At 52.7% G+C, this 17,289-nt stretch overlaps 1 protein-coding gene across 1 annotated transcript in view; it reads right to left on the minus strand.

Moving 5' to 3' along the window:
* LOC122384971 (F-actin-monooxygenase MICAL3-like) overlaps positions 1 to 11,588 on the minus strand; it is a 30,981-nt gene extending 19,393 nt beyond the window's left edge. The window contains exons 1-9 of the mRNA XM_043372840.1: positions 11,293 to 11,588; positions 10,840 to 10,941; positions 10,289 to 10,496; positions 4,136 to 4,342; positions 3,006 to 3,262; positions 1,756 to 2,013; positions 1,220 to 1,425; positions 691 to 935; positions 110 to 366 (exon numbers count right to left, since the gene is read on the minus strand). Of these exons, the coding sequence (XP_043228775.1) occupies positions 110 to 366; positions 691 to 935; positions 1,220 to 1,425; positions 1,756 to 2,013; positions 3,006 to 3,262; positions 4,136 to 4,342; positions 10,289 to 10,496; positions 10,840 to 10,941; positions 11,293 to 11,523 (1,971 nt within the window). The 5' untranslated portion in view covers positions 11,524 to 11,588. The remainder of the gene's footprint in view (positions 1 to 109; positions 367 to 690; positions 936 to 1,219; positions 1,426 to 1,755; positions 2,014 to 3,005; positions 3,263 to 4,135; positions 4,343 to 10,288; positions 10,497 to 10,839; positions 10,942 to 11,292) is intronic.
* Positions 11,589 to 17,289: the final 5,701 nt, after the last annotated feature.

The following is a 17,289-nucleotide window of genomic DNA, read 5'->3' on the forward strand; positions in this document are numbered from 1 at the left end:
CGAGACAGCTATTTAAATCAGACATGAGCTTCAATCCCCGGACTAGTTTCCCGCCACCCAAGCTCCCCACTTCACACCACCTACAGTCCACCCACATCTCATTACTCACCGCGATTTTCGGCTTCACGTAGGGAATCTCTCCGTGCAGCGCGTCATACACCTGGCTGAGGTAGCTGAGCATGGCCAGCCGGTCGGGACAGGCACACTCGGCCATCTCCTGCGCCGTCATCACCGGCGGCACGCCGAGCTCGCTCTCCACCAGGGAGAAGGCTAGGGTGGTGTTGGCCAGCGGGTCGTCCCGGTCCAGGGAGGAGAGGTCTACCAGGTCCGGGCGGTACTTGTGGAGAATGCCGCACAGCGCCAAACCTGCCGCCGGAGCCGGGAAAAGAGCCGGTTAGATGAGGGCATGCCGGTAATTACTGAACTAGATAAGCAACAAACGTGCGAGCGCGTTGTCTATCAGCAAGGGCTTAAAAATGGAAACGGTAAATTACACGCATTATTTGTTCAGTAGATGTACTTTCATCAGAAGTAACGGAAAACAGGCATCCTTTTTTTAACTCGAATTCGTTTCCGAACTACCTATCACACGTTCGCTCGCCTCATTTGATGGCAGTACACTGTAAGGCCTCATCACAACAAACAGCCCTGTCCCCCAGGTGTACCATCCAGCAGTCCCTCTTCACCCACCTGACTTGAAGCTGAGCGTGAGGTCGGTGACCTGGATCTCGGTCAGGGCCAGCTGCTTCTGGCACCACTTGAGCAGCATGTCGGGCTGCAGCGGCTCCTTGCGGGCCTTCTTGGCCGGCCGCTCGGCGGCGCGCTCGGTGTCACTGACGATCGTCAGCTCTCGCTGCAGCGACTCGGGGCAGTCCGTGTCCACCAGATCTCGGACCTGGTACGGGCTGACCGAGGCCCGGTTCAGGTTCGGGTACCTGACGGCGGAGGGGTCACCGGTCAGCTGACAGGCCACTGCGTACATCAGATCGCCAGATCAGCGTACAAGTCATCCAGTCACCGCAGGTCACAAACATATTCCAGGTAGGTCAGGGGTTTACAATCGCAGTACCAACGTTTCAAATGACACCTCAACCTGCGACACTCGCGGTGGCTCGACTTTCCATAGCACGCCAACGACAATCATCACCACCAACATGTCATATCCCCCTCCCCGGCTCCAATCCATGTCCCCCACATCCCACACATCCCCCTGAGGCACCTGGTGCGCGGGTCGAGCGTGTAGCCGTGGTACTCGCAGCTGAGGTTGCGCGGTGTCGTCTGCGCCAGCTGCCGGTAGATGGACTCGCGCTCGGCCAGACACTCCAGCGTGGTGACTCGCGGGTTCGCCCAGGAGCGCATCTGCCAGGCCGCGTCGAAACAGGACAGGAAGCCGCGTGCGCACCCGCTGCCCGTCGGCCAGAACGGCTGCCGGAGGTGACAGACAGACACAGAGGGTCAGTTAGCTGCTGTCCAAGTAGACGAGTTCACAGCTGGGTTAAGGACTACCGACTTCGACACACGACCGCGGACCAGTTAGCTGGACGCGCATACGGCGCTAACCAGCCACCGGTCGACCGAGCGGCTGATCAGCTCAATTGAGCACAAACAAGTAGTCGGTCAACTAAAAACCGGTACATTGATCAACAACATATCACATTTCTGACTCACACCATCACTCGGACATCTCCCATTTGACTCTCATCACCCCTCGGCCGTGTTCTCCCCGCTCCGCTCTCCCCCGCGACCCGCTCTCACCTCCAGCAGACTGTCGCCCACCAGCTGCAGCAGCAGTTTGTGACCGTGCCGCTCCATCACCTTCCCAGCGTTCTGCGAAGCGTACATGCACGTAAAGTCGAACATGGCTACGTCCTCGCGGCCGTAGTGGTTGAGCGCGAACGGCAGCTGCGGCAGACGGTGCTCGGTCGAAAAGTCGGCCGCCTCGCGGGCGTACTGCATCAGCTTCTGACGGTTGACGTTCTCCGGAGACAGCAGACGGTTCGTGTCCATGAAGTCCTGGCGGGAAGAAAGGATTTTTATTTTAATATATGATATAAAAAGATATGTGACATCATGCCCAGTGAGGAAGCTCAGCAATTCCTATGAACGTACCGCATGACACTTGATGAGGCCGACTAGCATAAAACCTCTGTATACATTAATTGGTGTTTCGCCGTAAAAAGCAATTCTTTGTCTCTAATAAAAATCCTTGCACTCGACGAGTGGAGCTATTCTTTTGCTAAAGGTCGCCTCACCAACCTATTCCTCTAAAAACGGCACAGGCACGTCAATATCATGTGTCGGCTATCGTATGTCAACAGTCAGCAGCGTCAACAGTGTCGGCGGAAACCGCGACAGCCGTCGGTCGGTGGGCGCCCGACGGGCGGGGGCGGGGGCGGGGCGGGGGTCAACATCGGTGGGGGGGGGGGATCGCGGGACGGGGGCGCGTATCAGCCGGCGATGGTCGGTCCGCGGCCAGCTGGACAGCGGCCCACACCGGCAGCTGTCACGGCTGCACCGCTGCAGCCGCCGGCGTCACTGTGCAGACCGGCGTCCGCAGACACTCCCAGCGATAGTGCGGGCGACAGTTGTCCGCAAATACAAACAGTAGGCGGGATGGGCCGGGATGGGGAGAGAAGCGACGGGAGGGGAGGGGAGGGGAGGGTAGGGCAGGGATGGTGGCTGCTCGAGGAAGTGTTAGCGTCACGAGCCGCAGGAATGCCTCTGTCTGCGGATGGTGGGGGCAGGATAGACACAAGGTCAGGTCAATTGGGACAAAGCAAGGGGAGAACACACTGCAACTGGTAAAGTTCACAACAATTATGTGAAGTAGGTCATACCCTGAACCTTGTCTCAACACGGTGCTCGTCACGCAAGGGAAATAATTTATTGTCGCCAATTAGAAATAGCAAATCCCCACTCTTCCTGCTCCGTTCCAGTCGCCCTAGAGACGGGAGACTCACGTACCGACCTGGACCGGGTACCCCTCGTCTCCCTCGCCCACACACCTGAATGATGACTCCCTTGGCCAGCAGGCTCTGTTTCTTCGCCGTCATGACAAAGTAGTGCGTCTCGTCCTTGTAGTAGACGATGTTCTCCAGCTCGATACCGGTCGCATCGTACAGGTCCCGGAAAAACTTCTGGTTGAAGATGAACGCCACGCCCGAAATCTCGTCGACGCGCGCCTCCGCCTCGGTGCGACGGTTCACGAAGTTGGCCGTGATGGCGATGGCCAACTTCCCGCGGAACTCCTTGCGGCGGAAGCCTGGACCAGGTTGGATGGTTAGTACCGCATTGGGTGGGACCTTATAGACCATATGTGGAATCATCATCGTTACATGAATACGCTGTCGAGGCAGGAATAAAAATAAGCAGCTCGTAAGCGTGCGATGAAAATGTGCCCTTCATTACTATAAAGCAGGATACTGCAATAAAAATGTCGCATTGTATTCGCTTTGTTGCGCTCAACCTGTTCAAAAGTAAAAGCAAGAGAAGTGAAACTCTAGATCCACCATTATTTTCCTATCTCATCCATCCACCCGTTCCACTGCGATTCCCCGTCAGACCACGGCCCCACTCTGAGCCCCTCCCCGCGACTCACAAAAACACGCCATGGTGCGTCATCCATCACGTGACCCGCGACCCCAGCGGCCGGTGCCGCGCCTTTGTCCCCCACGGCACTCAATGTCAACGATCACGGCCGGCCCAGGGGGCGGGGCAGGGGGGGCGACCCCGTGCGCGCCGAGCGGCTCCGAGCGTGCCAATAGACACCGTGTGACGTGGCAAAACCACCGCCGGGCCCCAGAGCCTTTTTCTACGCCGAAAACACCGAGGGTTTTAGCGGTGTGGCACGTAAAACCGAGCAGTGCTAACGCGAGTGAGCACTGATTAGCTGCAGCAAATGGAACAAAGAGGCCAGGCAAGAGCTGTCGAGCAACACGGAATACTTTCACGCTCCACTTATCATTTAAAACAACTAAAGCTACCGCCCCTCCTCAAGTTTGTCTTCAATACCACAACCCTCACTAGCATTCAAACTTAACGGCTCGGAACACATGCTATCCCACTAAACAAACAAACATACCCCGGCCGCTCTCCGCTCCGCCAACTGACCACCGCGCTACCAACGGTTACTCACATTTGAAGGTGTTTCGTTTTCCATCGGCTCCGACGAGCACGTCGAACTGGAAGTCGGCGGCCGGGTGGTCGGGCGGGCTGAGTCGCGCGCGCCAGCCGGTCCGCTCGTCAGACGGCTCCACCAGCTCCTCATAGCCGACGTTCTCGTACACCTCGACCCCGAGCAGCAGGGCCACCTTCAGCAGGATACACTGCAGCTGCCGGATACCTGGCGCAGACGGGGTGGACCGCGCCGGTTAGAATGGGGGTCAGGTACGGCGAGCGCTCCTCGTCTCAGTGATGGATAAGGAACGGTAGGACGCGACCTACGCTGATTGGAACGATACAGAAGACGAGAATGAAAAGCCCTGATACCGTTGTCATTGACTGTGGCTACCGAAATCTGACAGCTTAATGACACGTTTTACGCCAATACCTTTAATGTGTCCGAACCGGCGACATTTCATTTCAGTAATAAATACTTGAAAACGATGTAGTGGTACCTAAACTGCCACTGAAAACCTATATATCTCCTAAATCGCCTGCGTCAAAAAAAAAATCATCGAGTAACTACCGACCAAAAATATAGCGACCAAAACAACTTCAAGTATGGTTAATTTATGAAATGAGTGGCGTATAAAATGGATGACACAAACACCTTCCGCCCCGTACGGGCACCAGTAGCGGGGTGAGGTCACCCGGGTCGGGTCGTGTCTCCTTCAATTGAGACAGATGAGACGTGTTGTGTGAAAACGGCCGGGTAAACGGCGGGGAAACGTGTCAGCCGCCGACCCCGTCATTCAACTTCACCGGGCTACACAGTGGGCTGGAGCATCGCTCCGCGAGTTGTAATTGCAGTTGAACGCCGTAAATAGCGAGCAAACGGTGTGCAACAACACCTATAACTTAGAACCTATAACTTGGCTAAGGTAATGCTCGCATGACTAAGATCCAAGGTAGCGTGTCGTAAGCGACAACCACGCCGATCCATTTGACCCGTGTGCGACGTACCCGCTAACAAATCCAGTCACGTCAATATCCACTAAACCCCACTGAACGTCAGCATTATCAAACGGCGAGGTTCGTGCTCGTGACCAGTTCACTGCGCTCGCTCCCTTTCGATCGATGCGAGCCTGAAATACCGACTGGTGGCCGCTCCTCTCTTCTCCAAATTCGGACGCTACCGGCGGCAGACGAGCCCGTACCCACTCCCAGTGCCCCGGGGAGCCGGACCGTACCGGTCTGAGACAGTAGCTGCCCGCGTAGATGCTGCGGGGGTACGGCCGGTGATATAAGGAGAAGGGTGGAGGGAAAATGGTCAGAAAATGGTCGGAAAATGGCCACGGAACGGCCAGCTAATGGAGTGTGTGAAAGGATGCTGCAGTTACCGCAACATTATGGATACGCCGCTATTCAACAGGGATGTTTTCAGTGCGTTCGAGAATCAACGAGCTCGTTTTACGCGGGCACTCCTCCGAGCGATGCAGACAAATGCTCCGGGAATTTATACGCTCGTCAAAAAGAAAAAAGACCCGACAAAAATAGCCGTCCAAAATATTCTCTTAGGTTTCAATGCATATATTTTCAATATATTCATTATATAGTAGGATTATAGTAGGATTTCCAGTAGCGTCGCGACTATAAACATGCCACCAGTTATTTCCTACAAGCCCCAAAACACCTCCACAAGACCGGTCGTTTGCTAACAGCACTCGACATCTGTCTGCCTCAATCACGAGGTTGCACCCAGCCAGTCCATCTCCAGCCTACAGCTGGACGTCGGAAAACGCCCAGTTTGGACCCGGATCAATTGGATTCAGTTTGTCTCGTGCTGCCGGGTCATGTGGGTTAGTTGACCGAGGCCTGTAACCTGATGCGAAACATGTCACACACCCTTTTAATATTGATGAGATCCATAGACTTTGAGTAACAAGACACCTCCGACTTGTTGTGTCGGCAATATTTACAAGCCATCATGTTAATCGCTCTTTATCTACCGCCAAACCAACCAATCCACAAAGAGGTGCCCGGCCAAAGGTCGACGGTCAGTCCTTCAAGTACCCCCTCTGTGCACCAGCGGCCGACGCAGAGTGCTGCACCGTGACGTCACTCGGGCGTCCAACTCGAGATAACGTCTGACTGATCGTCTAAACACCGTCCGGCTGCCACTGTAGGGGAGTCAACCAGCGGAGTCAGGACCGAGCCGGGCGCCGACCCTCGCTAGTCTAGCCATCGCCGAGCCGTTACCAACGTCAGCACGAGACGACAATTGGTTTGCGATCAGATATAATGAATAGCAGCTGCATGCGAGGAAAGAAAATGCGCAGATACATGCATGAAGCCCTTCCTTAAAACATCTGATGATTTCGATGCGACTATTTCCGATCTAATGCATGTGGTGGGGAAGACACGCAAACACGCAGCTCGCACATGAAGCTCTCCCAGAAGTGAGCAGCTCACGGCACGTAGTAACACCCTCACGCCGGTGTTTCCGCCGGCCCGGAATGATCAGATAGTTCACGCGGACCGGCGCCGTTTGGGCCAGAGGCGGTCGGCGTGTCCAAATCGGGCGCCCCACAGGGGAGCGAGACGGAGAGCTGCGATCGCCGTGCTGACAGCCGGGCCAGTTCTGACGAGCGGTCCGACTGAGTTCACAGCGACACCGGCCACAAACGGTTAGCAACTGGGCGGTGATGGTTTACTGGACACTGCTGGTCGGCGGCGGACAGAGTCGGTGGCCGCACCCAGTCGCGTTTTATTACAGTGACAATGAGAACCCCATCACAGGAGACTGATGGAGACGGGAGGGAAGGGCGAGGGCCGGACGTATCCACTAATATGTTGTAAGTGCGCTACGAATAAACTGAATCCATCGAGAATGCACAAACAACGATAAATAGCAATGCTTAATGTGAAAGATCGTCAGCGAAATACGATCATGGCAAAAGAAGTGTATCGCCGCGATGATTCAGGTCCGATATCATCCATTTATTTCAACTATGCGGCTAAACAAGATAAATACCCACTTCCTTGTCACCTCAAACGATGTTTACCAGGCGAATCGCACGACTTTTAACGATAATTTACCGAGCCCCGGGCGAATACTAACACCACACAAACTAAATTCGAGTCAACCCGATATTGCATAACACTTCCCTCAACACACCCGGAAACTAGTCACCTGGTGCTTCATTCCGCCAGCACCGACAACAAACTTCCCTGTGACCTCTGAGAGCATCCGTTCGCGCAAACAAGCCTTATTATTCCTGCAGATAGGTATCACCCTGAACTATTGCCACATCGCGCGGAATACAGCGCCCGTGCGCTGCGCTCCGTTCTCCCCCGCCCGCTGCAAAAACACCGCAGGCATCTTCAGAGGACTCGGCAGTGGGATCGATGACAGAGCCTCACATCGCGAGCGACAGAGTGAGTCTCCCCGGGAGCGGGGAGCGGCGGCCGCCCACCCGGCCGGCTGGGTAGACTGTCGGTGACGTCACTACTCCCCGGGTGACGTCATCTCCCCCCCCCCCCCCGGAGCCGGCTGCCAAGACTGGCAACTCGTGAATCAACGGCGGGTCTGGCGGCCTCGGCACCACGCAGGTGCCGCCGGGGACGGTCGGGAACAGCCCCGGGTGGTGTGACGCGGGGTCACTCACTGGGAGCCGAGGTGACGGGCCGAAAGGCGTGGGGAGAAGTGGGGGCAGGGAAGGGGAGGGGAGACGACAAAGGAGGCGGGGCGAGGGGCTGCAATAGAGAGAAGCGGAGAGGGAGAGACATCGGGAGAGGAGGTGCGAGGGAGAGAAGTACGGAGAGACTGAAGGAGAGGCAAGGGATGGGACAGAATGGCTGATAGGAAAAATGATAAAGAAATGACGCTCATCAATCGGAGTTCACAGTTCGGTAACTTGACATCGAACGTTTAGCAGAGGCAACTATAGGGGAAGCGGGGGTAGCACCGCCATGTGGGAAACACCGCCATCCTCTCTATCGGCAAAACTCTGAATTGTAAATGTAAACACCCGCCATTTCGGTGTCCGAACGGAAACGGGACGCCGCGTGAGGTAGGTTTCGCTAAGATTTATTTGATTTTGAGATCGCAATTGCCCATTTTGTGAATTTCAAACCATCGTTGTAATCATTTGGCATGTTTGAGCAGCAAGTAAGTGGTCATTTTAAGTCAAAATGCCTTAATTTTTACGTTAAATTTGAGGGCATGAAGTGCTCTTTGTTGAGAAAGGAATTACAGAAGAATCGCATCCCGGCTTGTTTTGCTGTAGGGGCGTTGTCGGTCCATGACTGTGAGTGGGGTAACACCGCCATGCTCGGCGGTGCTACCCCAAGGGGTGGCAAAATGGATAAAGCCGCAATGATGATTCACTCAGCTCGGAGAAGAGCTTTAGTTAGGCCGCAAACGTCGTCTGTTTTTTAACCTCACGTTTGACTTCACTGGATGTTTCGAAATAAACGTGAATTTGCCATGCTTTGTATGCATATTGTCCGCAACAAATAGTCTGATCTGTGACAAACTAACAACCAACTCTTGTGTGTCTTATATGAGTTTGAGTTACTATTTCAGACAGCAGTAACGCTTCCAAGGGTGGCTGTCACCGTAAGGCCGATCTGTGGATAACATCGCCGTCAGTGGCGGTGCTACCCGCACATTTTTTGGAGGACGAAAAATGCAGGACTTGTTTTTGACGTCTGTAAAGTAGCGAAATTTTATAATGGAGCGCTGGAAACTATGCCAACATGTAGGAAAACATTCCTACTTTCACATGAATGCAAAAGAGCTTTGTTTTTACTACGCATATCAGCTCGGTGAGCAGAAATGCTTAAGGTGGCGGTGCTCCCCCCGCTTCCCCTACGGCAGGCAACTTATCAAAACCCTGTGGCAGCAGTTAGCAATAGTTATTCAGAATTACGTCAAGGTACCTAGCAAACCAAGGCAACGTGGCTGGCATTGTTATGAGGCTAACATGCCATGAGAAAAACGTGAGCCGTGGCCAATCACGGTCACGCAATTGGGAAATAGTCACGAAACAGCCTATATTGCATTACGCTCCCACAAAAACTATGATTTTGAGCCATCGACTTCAATCGGTATGCCGCAGCATTGAAGACGCGATGAGTTATTTCAGTATCACAACCAGCGCCACTAGAACTCTGGTGTATGTATGGCAATACAATTACATGCATCAATAAAGTATAATTTCCACAAAACTTGAACTGATCTGATTTCTGAACGTATGCAGCCCTTGGCTCGATGTCGTTTCCGGGAGTATCACGGAGAAGCCATCGGCTCCTCCAGGGATATTTTGACATTTTTGACATATTTTGACATTGACATTTTGACAGGGATATTTACTTTGTAGTAAGTACTAATGACAAAACCGGTAAAGTACGGCAGTGTGTGCACATATGTTTAGTTAGTTTCTCGTTTCTACTGCGCCACAGAGCGCAGTAAATCGCTCAAAGACGTCGGACGTCGGACCTGAATGAAACAGACGTTCCAGTTCAGACCAGAACCCCGGTAATTTACAGCGCTGGTTAGGGCGCCTCGGGAGATCAAACGGCGGGTCTCACCGCCCGTCACCACCACGAGCCGGCGGCCGGCACCGACGCTCCCGTTCGGTCTAAGGGCTCGGTAGATGCAAGCAGGGATAAGGGCACAAGTGGAGGTACGGTGAAGGTAGGCAAAAGCAAACGGAGGAGTCAAGGGAGAGTCATCACCCGGCCTCAGCGGGCAGGGTGACCGGATGATCGGGCGCCATCTCAGCACGATGCGTCACACTGGGTACCGGCCAACAATATCAAATTTTTCCCTAGTCATATTGACACGTCGCGGCACATAGCACGTGGCTCATAAAGACTCGTCCAAGCGCGGACCATGGTCACCGATCGTAGCATAAATCCCACGAAGACTCATCGTTCCCAATTCGAGAATACGCCACGGAGCATCTGGCGACCCGCAGCATAGGGCGATAAGGGGAAGTACCGCGGTCTTTGTTCGTCACTAGCTGATGAGTTTCAACGACGTGATCCGTCCGCGTCCTAGCGCGAATTGGGCTCGGCATTTCGAGCCGCAGTCAAAGTCGCACACTACGCCGAATGTGCCACCTTCTACGGACGATATTCGAACAATCCATCCCTCGAGCCTATTTTCCAGGGTACTCACTGATGTGATCGATGGCACCCGCGCAGAACTTGCCGAAGAACTTCTTGGCGCCGAGCGCCTTCAGGTCGTGGATGACCATGGGCCACAGGTGGAGCACGTTGTTTCGGCTGAAGCGGTCGCGCTTCTCGAGCACGACCACGCGCGCGCCGAGCAGCTGGGCCTCGATGGCGGCGCGCAGCCCGCACGGGCCGCAGCCGATCACCAGGACCTGCGGGGAATTGAGAGGGGCGTTAGGGTGACCACTGATTATAGCCAGCTGTTACCAGAGGGTCTGGAAAGCTGGCTTAGTGTAGGTGGGAAGAACTCAACATCAGAATCCAGAATCAGATCCCCATACACAAACCAACCATTGACCACACATGATGTGGATGATGAAATCATCAGAAAGAAGAAAAGCTGCAAATGACAGCAAGAACATTCAGAAACTTGGGCACCTTCATAAAGAAAGATGTCTGAGAGGGATTCATTGATGCCTGTGGAGGAATCAGGTAGAGTTACCAGGTTGAGCACTTGAACCCTCCCTGTCTCCCTCCTCTGAAGTGACTACATACCTTGGTGCTGGCACATGCTTTCCCTTGATTGTAGCATTTGTGTGATGCCCTCTTGTCAAACTTGGCAAACAATCCCTGAGCCTTCCAAGACTTCAGCTTTGACTGAAATGAGAAACATGGATTTATTCTAAACACACAACTAAAATATATGTAGCACACCACAATGCAGGTTTAGCACAAGCAGCTTATTATCAAATCATATCTACTCTGAAGTTCAGTGGACTACCAAGATATAACTTTGAGGCTCATCCAATCAGTCTCAAACAACATCCAATGTTACATAACATTTCTTCTATCACTGCAGAGACAATACCTTGGACAATACTTAAAGCATTTATATCCTAATTCTCAAGAGCAATTGCAAATACAGTTGCAAAAATGAGACAGATGCTGAAATATATGGTTTTATCATGCTACCTGTTGAAAAATTGCAAGAACTGGCTCATGACTCACCTTCAGTTTAGGGTAGAATACTGGGAATTTGCCAGGTTTTAGGTTCAAAGTTGCACACAATCTTCTGTAATGGCTCAAGATGCCTTTGAAAGTCTGAGCTGCACAATAGTGATCAAAGATGTCTGCTGCCAGAGCAGAGTCTGGAGACAGTGCACTGTTTCCCGGCATGATGGGCAGCTGAACTGGACTGAATACTGGAGATGATGGGGTCTGCTCCTGTTGAAATACCATGGTTGCATGTGATGATCAGTCTAAGAATGCACACAACACTGATCTAGGTCTGCAGGAGCTCTGACACAGGATGTAGCCAGCAGCAGAGGCTGTACCCAACTGAACTTGGCAATGAACCAGGAGCTAGGCCAATTCTGAAAAACCACCTCACTAGTGCCAAGTTTTTTGTCCATATTGGCAGCTGAACTCACCTGTTAAACTCACCTGTTAGGTTTCCACAACCTCGGCTCGTAAAGGAAGGAGTGGAAACCTATTGCGTGCAGAGACGCGCCAATTCCTTGGGTGGGCAGATGGCTGGACCTCAGGCAAGGAATTGGAATGGTGCGTCTGCATTTGGTATAACACTGAAAAAAGAAAACTAGTGCGTGTTTTAAGTGCCAGAATCCTAGACAAGATGATCAATTATGTAAATGAGAAAAGAGGGTACCGAAATGTGATACGTTCTCGGAAGGAAAGGTCAGGATAGGTAACCTAGGTTAGTCCACCCGGTCCAGCTCGAGAAGAGCGGGCAGCAGCTACCTAGGGGGTAAGGGCGGAATATGATAGGTAGCCCAGGCGCGTATAACCCCGCCCCGACTTGGGAAGGGTGGGGCGCTTACCTGGGGGGGGGGGGGGTGAAGGATGAGATGTGGATCGTTTGCCTTCTCTTATCCTGTGTGTTCGTACAATCTACTGCCCAGTGCGGCTTTCAGTCCCTTTTTAAACTGCATCAGGGACTCCTCGTTCACCAGCCAATCTGGGAGGGCATTCCAATCGCGCACGACTCTGTGGGTGAGAAACCGTGACCTTGCATCTATAAGACTCCGACACGTTTTTATCTTTCTACTATGCCCGCGCGTTCTGTTGTCGGCCTCCAGATCCCAGAGGATCTCCGGGGATATCTTACTGTGGCCGTGAAAAATCTTCCAGCATTTGATAATATCGGCTCGAAGGAGGCGTCCCTTCACAGAGAATAGGTCAAGTTCCTTTAGGCGATCACCATATTCCATATTGCGGAGCCCAATCACATTGCGAGTCCAGAGCCTTTGAACAGACTCTAATCTTTTGAGATCCTGTACATAGCCACTGTTCCAGATCGGTGACGCGTACTCGAGAATGGGGCGAATGTGAGATTTCAGTATATGAGTCATAAACTCAGGCGAGCGGCACCTGGTCGATTTCAAGAAATTGTGAGCAACTCCTCCAGCCTTCGTTGCTATGCTGGCACAGTGTTCATGGAATTTCATCTCGTTGTCGATGATAACACCCAGGTCACTACATGACGTAACGCAGGGAATTGTGTCACCAGCCAGTGTGTATGCACGGGGCTCGAAGTCATGGAATCGTCGCCTAAATCGTATGACGGCGCACTTCCTGAGGTTCATGCTGAGACCCCAAGACTCTGCCGTAGAGTGGAGCAAGTCTATATCCTTTTGTAGCGCCTCTTCACTAGTGTTGTGTTTATCGTTGTCTAGTTTGATAAATACTTTAAGATCGTCAGCAAAGATCTTATAACTGCACGACAAACTGGACGCAACGTGGTTGATGTAAACCAGAAAGAGAATGGGTCCTAAAACCGATCCCTGAGGAACGCCGCTCCGAACCTCCGCAGCTGAGCTCGTGGTGCCCTTAACAAGAACCTGCATCGTACGCCCCACCAAGAAATCTGTCAGCCATGTGATAAGTCGCCCTTGGACACCGACTAACCTGAGTTTTTCTAAAAGAATGGTATGGCGCACCACATCAAAAGCCTTAGAAAAGTCGAACAGAACTAGATCAACGGGATGACCCAGATCTAAGGCTACAGTTACCTCATCGTAGGTCAGGAGTAGCTGGTCCTCCGTGGATCGTCCTGGACGAAAGCCGAACTGTTCGTCACTGAGGATCTGATTTGCAATGAAGAATGCGTAGAGCTCTTTGGAAATTATCCTTTCAAGACTTTTGCAAGATACAGACGTGAGCGATACTGGTCTGTAGTTCATTGGGTCGTTACGAGAGCCCTTCTTAAATATCGGTACGACGAGCGAGGATTTCCACGCCGAGGGCAGCGCTCCCTCCAGAAGAGACTGCCTGTAAATCATGAGAAGTGGTGTGCATAAAGTTGCAGCACATGCCTTAAGCAGGGCTGGGTGCAAGCCGTCCTGGCCCATTGCTGAGTTCGGATCAAGGTTACTGAGCGTAGAATGTACGTCAATTAGGCTAATGTCAATGTCAGCCATGACAGTATCACTTCGCTGGTGAGCAGCTGGTTTATCTGGAATCGTCGTAGCGTGTATGCCAGTAAACACATGCAAAAAGCAGTCAGCCATCTCCTTGGGGTCGTCAGATATGGTACCAGGGTCGAGACGAAGAGGACCAACTGAAGAGCGAAGCTGCTTCTTGTGTCTAATGTAAGAGTGTAGCAGCTTGGGATTATCTCTAGACCTTGCTATGAGTGATTTCTCGTACTCAATTTGCGATGATGCGGCAAATGATCTAAGTTGCGAGTTGGCCTGCTGAAAACCTTCCAGCGCCAGGGTGGTCAGATGCGACTTCCTACCATGTTCTGACCTAAGGCTTTTGTATTTTTCCCAAGCCTCCTTTCGCAGACGTTTCAGCGACGATGGGGGATTCGCCTTCCAGGGGATCTTCCGCTGCCCACCACCCTGACCGGCTCGCGGAATGAACTGGTCAACGAGGGGCTCTAAGATAGACAGCAGCTTAACAAAAGCGTCTTGCGCGGAGATATGTCTGAGCTCAAAGTCCCAGTCAACAGTGCTGAGAGATGCATTGATAGCACTATACTGTCCTCGATGCCACTGGTGTCTCAGGAGTTGTTGCGAGTGTAACTGAATGTCCATGTCAAATACATACTCACAGTGAATACTACAGTGATCGCATCCGGGTGGGGGAGGCTGCACTTGTACTGTAGTTATCCTGTCCTGCTCGGAGGTTAGAATAAGATCTAGAACGTTGCCAGACCTCGGGAACGTGGTCTCATGTATCCACTGCGTAAGTCCGAGGGCAATGAACATGTCAACAAATGTCCGATCGGCTGCTGAGAATTGCCCAAAGGGTTTATGGTCAATCCAGGCAACCGAGGGGAGGTTAAAATCTCCGAGAATGACTACTTCCTTCCCAGTGCAACTAGTCAAAAGAAAATCAGTTAAAGCCTGGTTCTCGCAAGAAGAGTATGAAGGGGGTCGATACACCACGTAAATGTGAACGTTCATCTTTCTCAGTCTAAATGACAGGCAGTTAGGGTGTGTTGTATCTACTTCATCAAATCTCAAGGCCTCTTCCACAAAAGCGCAAACGCCATGCTTAGATGTGGCACCAGAGTCGTTTCGCAGTAGCTCATAGCCAGGGATGGAGACAGTTGCATTAGACACAGAAGGAGTAAGATGGGATTCTGTGATCAATAGAATGCCAGGTCTAAACGAGTTTACCAGAGATTCACGAATGATTGAAAGCTTGCTACAAATGCCGTTTACATTGCAATGCACTAGTTGTAGGCGGAACGTCCGTGGAGTACCTCTGCCTCGTATCAGTTTCCCTCCCCGGGCCCCTGAGGAGAGCTGGGGACGTGCTGGCCGTCTCCCCTCCCCCCAGCGCTGTCAGCCGGAGGGCGAGCATCCGGGGCTGTCACAACACGAGGAGACTGAGCGGAATCCAGTGTCGGGTTAGGAGCAGGTACCACCTGCTTGGGAACAGTTTCATGGTAAGATGCCACCTGCTTAGGAACAGTTTCATGATAAGAGTGGGAAGTGTCTGCCTCGGGTGTGTGTCGTGTTTGGCCAATCTGCCAGTGAGAAGTTGCATTCTGAGACCTGGACTGTACCCAGACGTGTGGCCTAGAGCTCTGGCGTTCCCTGAGCTCCTCTCGTTGCTGGAACGTGAGGTCACGACGAATGAAGACATGCGAGTTCGAAGACTCACGAAGATGTTTTGCATTATCCAAAATGAGCTTCCGAATTCTGCCGTCGTGAACGTTGCCCCTATACAGGTCACCATCGCTTTTGATCCGGCAAACTTCTGTGAACTCAACCTGTTCCCCTATCAGAGCGGAGGCGATTTCTGTAAACCTAGTCACTGCCTCTCTAGCTGTGCCCACTCTCAGTCCCCGTACAACGAGGGAGGAAACTCTTTTCCTCCTCTCCTCCATTTCACGCAGTTCTGCCCTGACAATATGTCTGTAGTCGTTGCTTGTGGATGTGTATTGAGGCTTTCCGGCCCTAGTGTTGACCCCAGCAAGGACAGCCTGGTGAGGGTCTCCATGGACCTGAGGGCGCACCTCAGATGGAGACCTGACTGCTTCAGCATAGGTTCCGCGCTGTACGGGGTGAGACACATGCTGCTGTCGCTGCTGTCCCTGGAGCATCATGTCAATAGATTTCTTTGACTCTCCTACCAGTTTAGTCAGTTCTTTGATAGAGGACTCGAGCACATGGATCCTTTCCTGAAGGCTGGAAACAGAATCAGGAACCTTGGTTTGACGCTCATGTGAGGCGTTTGCATCGTCACGTGTCTGTTTTGGTGTGTCGTCCTGATGCTCAAGCTTATCTGGGAAGACCTGTACTGAAGCATCAGTTGTGACTGGTTTTGCCTGGATGTCACTTAAGTTTGGACGCTGTCGGCAAACATCACAAATGAATGCCAGAGATGAGTGTCTCGAGAGAGCATTATATGCTGCCTTGGAAATTCGCTGACAGGCTGCATGGGACCAGGCACCACATATGTCGCACTCAACCCCCTGCTGGCCATCACGCACCTCCAAACCACAAGTTGCACCGCCCGGCCCCCCACTACAGATTGCCTTGTTCCTCACAATTCCCTGGGCTAGTCTGGTAACAGTCGGGGACACAGCTGTACCAGCGTCAAGTGGGAGGGAGCTGATTGCAGCCGCTACTGCTCCCTGTGTCTGTTGTTCAGGGGCTGCTTCAAGTGGATCCAGTACCAAGGCTCCTGGGGGAGAGCGTGTGAGTGGCATGATGGAAGATTGCAGAGAATTCTGAGTCCAATCAGAGTCACCACCAACTCAAACCAAGCCCCACCTATACACAATAATAAAAAACACAGTGTGCAAGAAGAGAAAAATCACAGAAGCATATCAGGCAGCAAACAGTTTGTGCGGTCAGCAAGCGGGACCAATGCAGCACAGAAAACAGGTGTGGTCAGCAAAAGGGACCAAGGTACCACAGACAGCTTGCGCGGTCAGCAAGAGGTACCAACAGTCCGCACAGTCAGCAAGTGGGACGAATGCACCAGACGGGCCGCGCAGTCAGCAGGCGGGACCAATGCACCAGACGGTCTGCGCGGCCAGCAAGTGGGACCAATGTACCACAGACAGCTTGCGCGGTCAGCAAGAGGGACCAACAGTCCGCACAGTCAGCAAGCGGGATGAATGCACCAGACGGGCCGCGCGGTCAGCAGGCGGGACCAATGCACCAGACGGTCCGCGCGGTCAGCAAGTGCAAGAGGAACCAAAGCAGCTTTGTGTTTGTGTCATGCCACACAGACAGTAAGTAAAGCACCAGTACAGCAAGGGAAGGAGTGCAAGTAGGCAGTGCAGGAAGTAGGACTAACTTTGAGCTCCCAGTTGCTTACTCCCAAACAGGTGATGCAGGCAAGCGGGGTGCAGCAGCTTGCACCAGGTGAAGCAGCGTGCAGCTCCTCAGCCTCCTCGTTGATGCAGCATGCAGCATGCAGCCTTGCCTTACTGCAGCCTCAAAACAATCCAACACACTTCAAAAAGCATTACCCGGCGATGGGATTCGAACCCCGTGCCATTCGAACGCGAGGTTAGTG

Source organism: Amphibalanus amphitrite, unplaced genomic scaffold (assembly GCF_019059575.1).
Source record: "Amphibalanus amphitrite isolate SeventyFive unplaced genomic scaffold, NRLGWU_Aamphi_draft 000204F_arrow, whole genome shotgun sequence".
Lineage (NCBI taxonomy): Eukaryota > Metazoa > Arthropoda > Thecostraca > Balanomorpha > Balanidae > Amphibalanus > Amphibalanus amphitrite.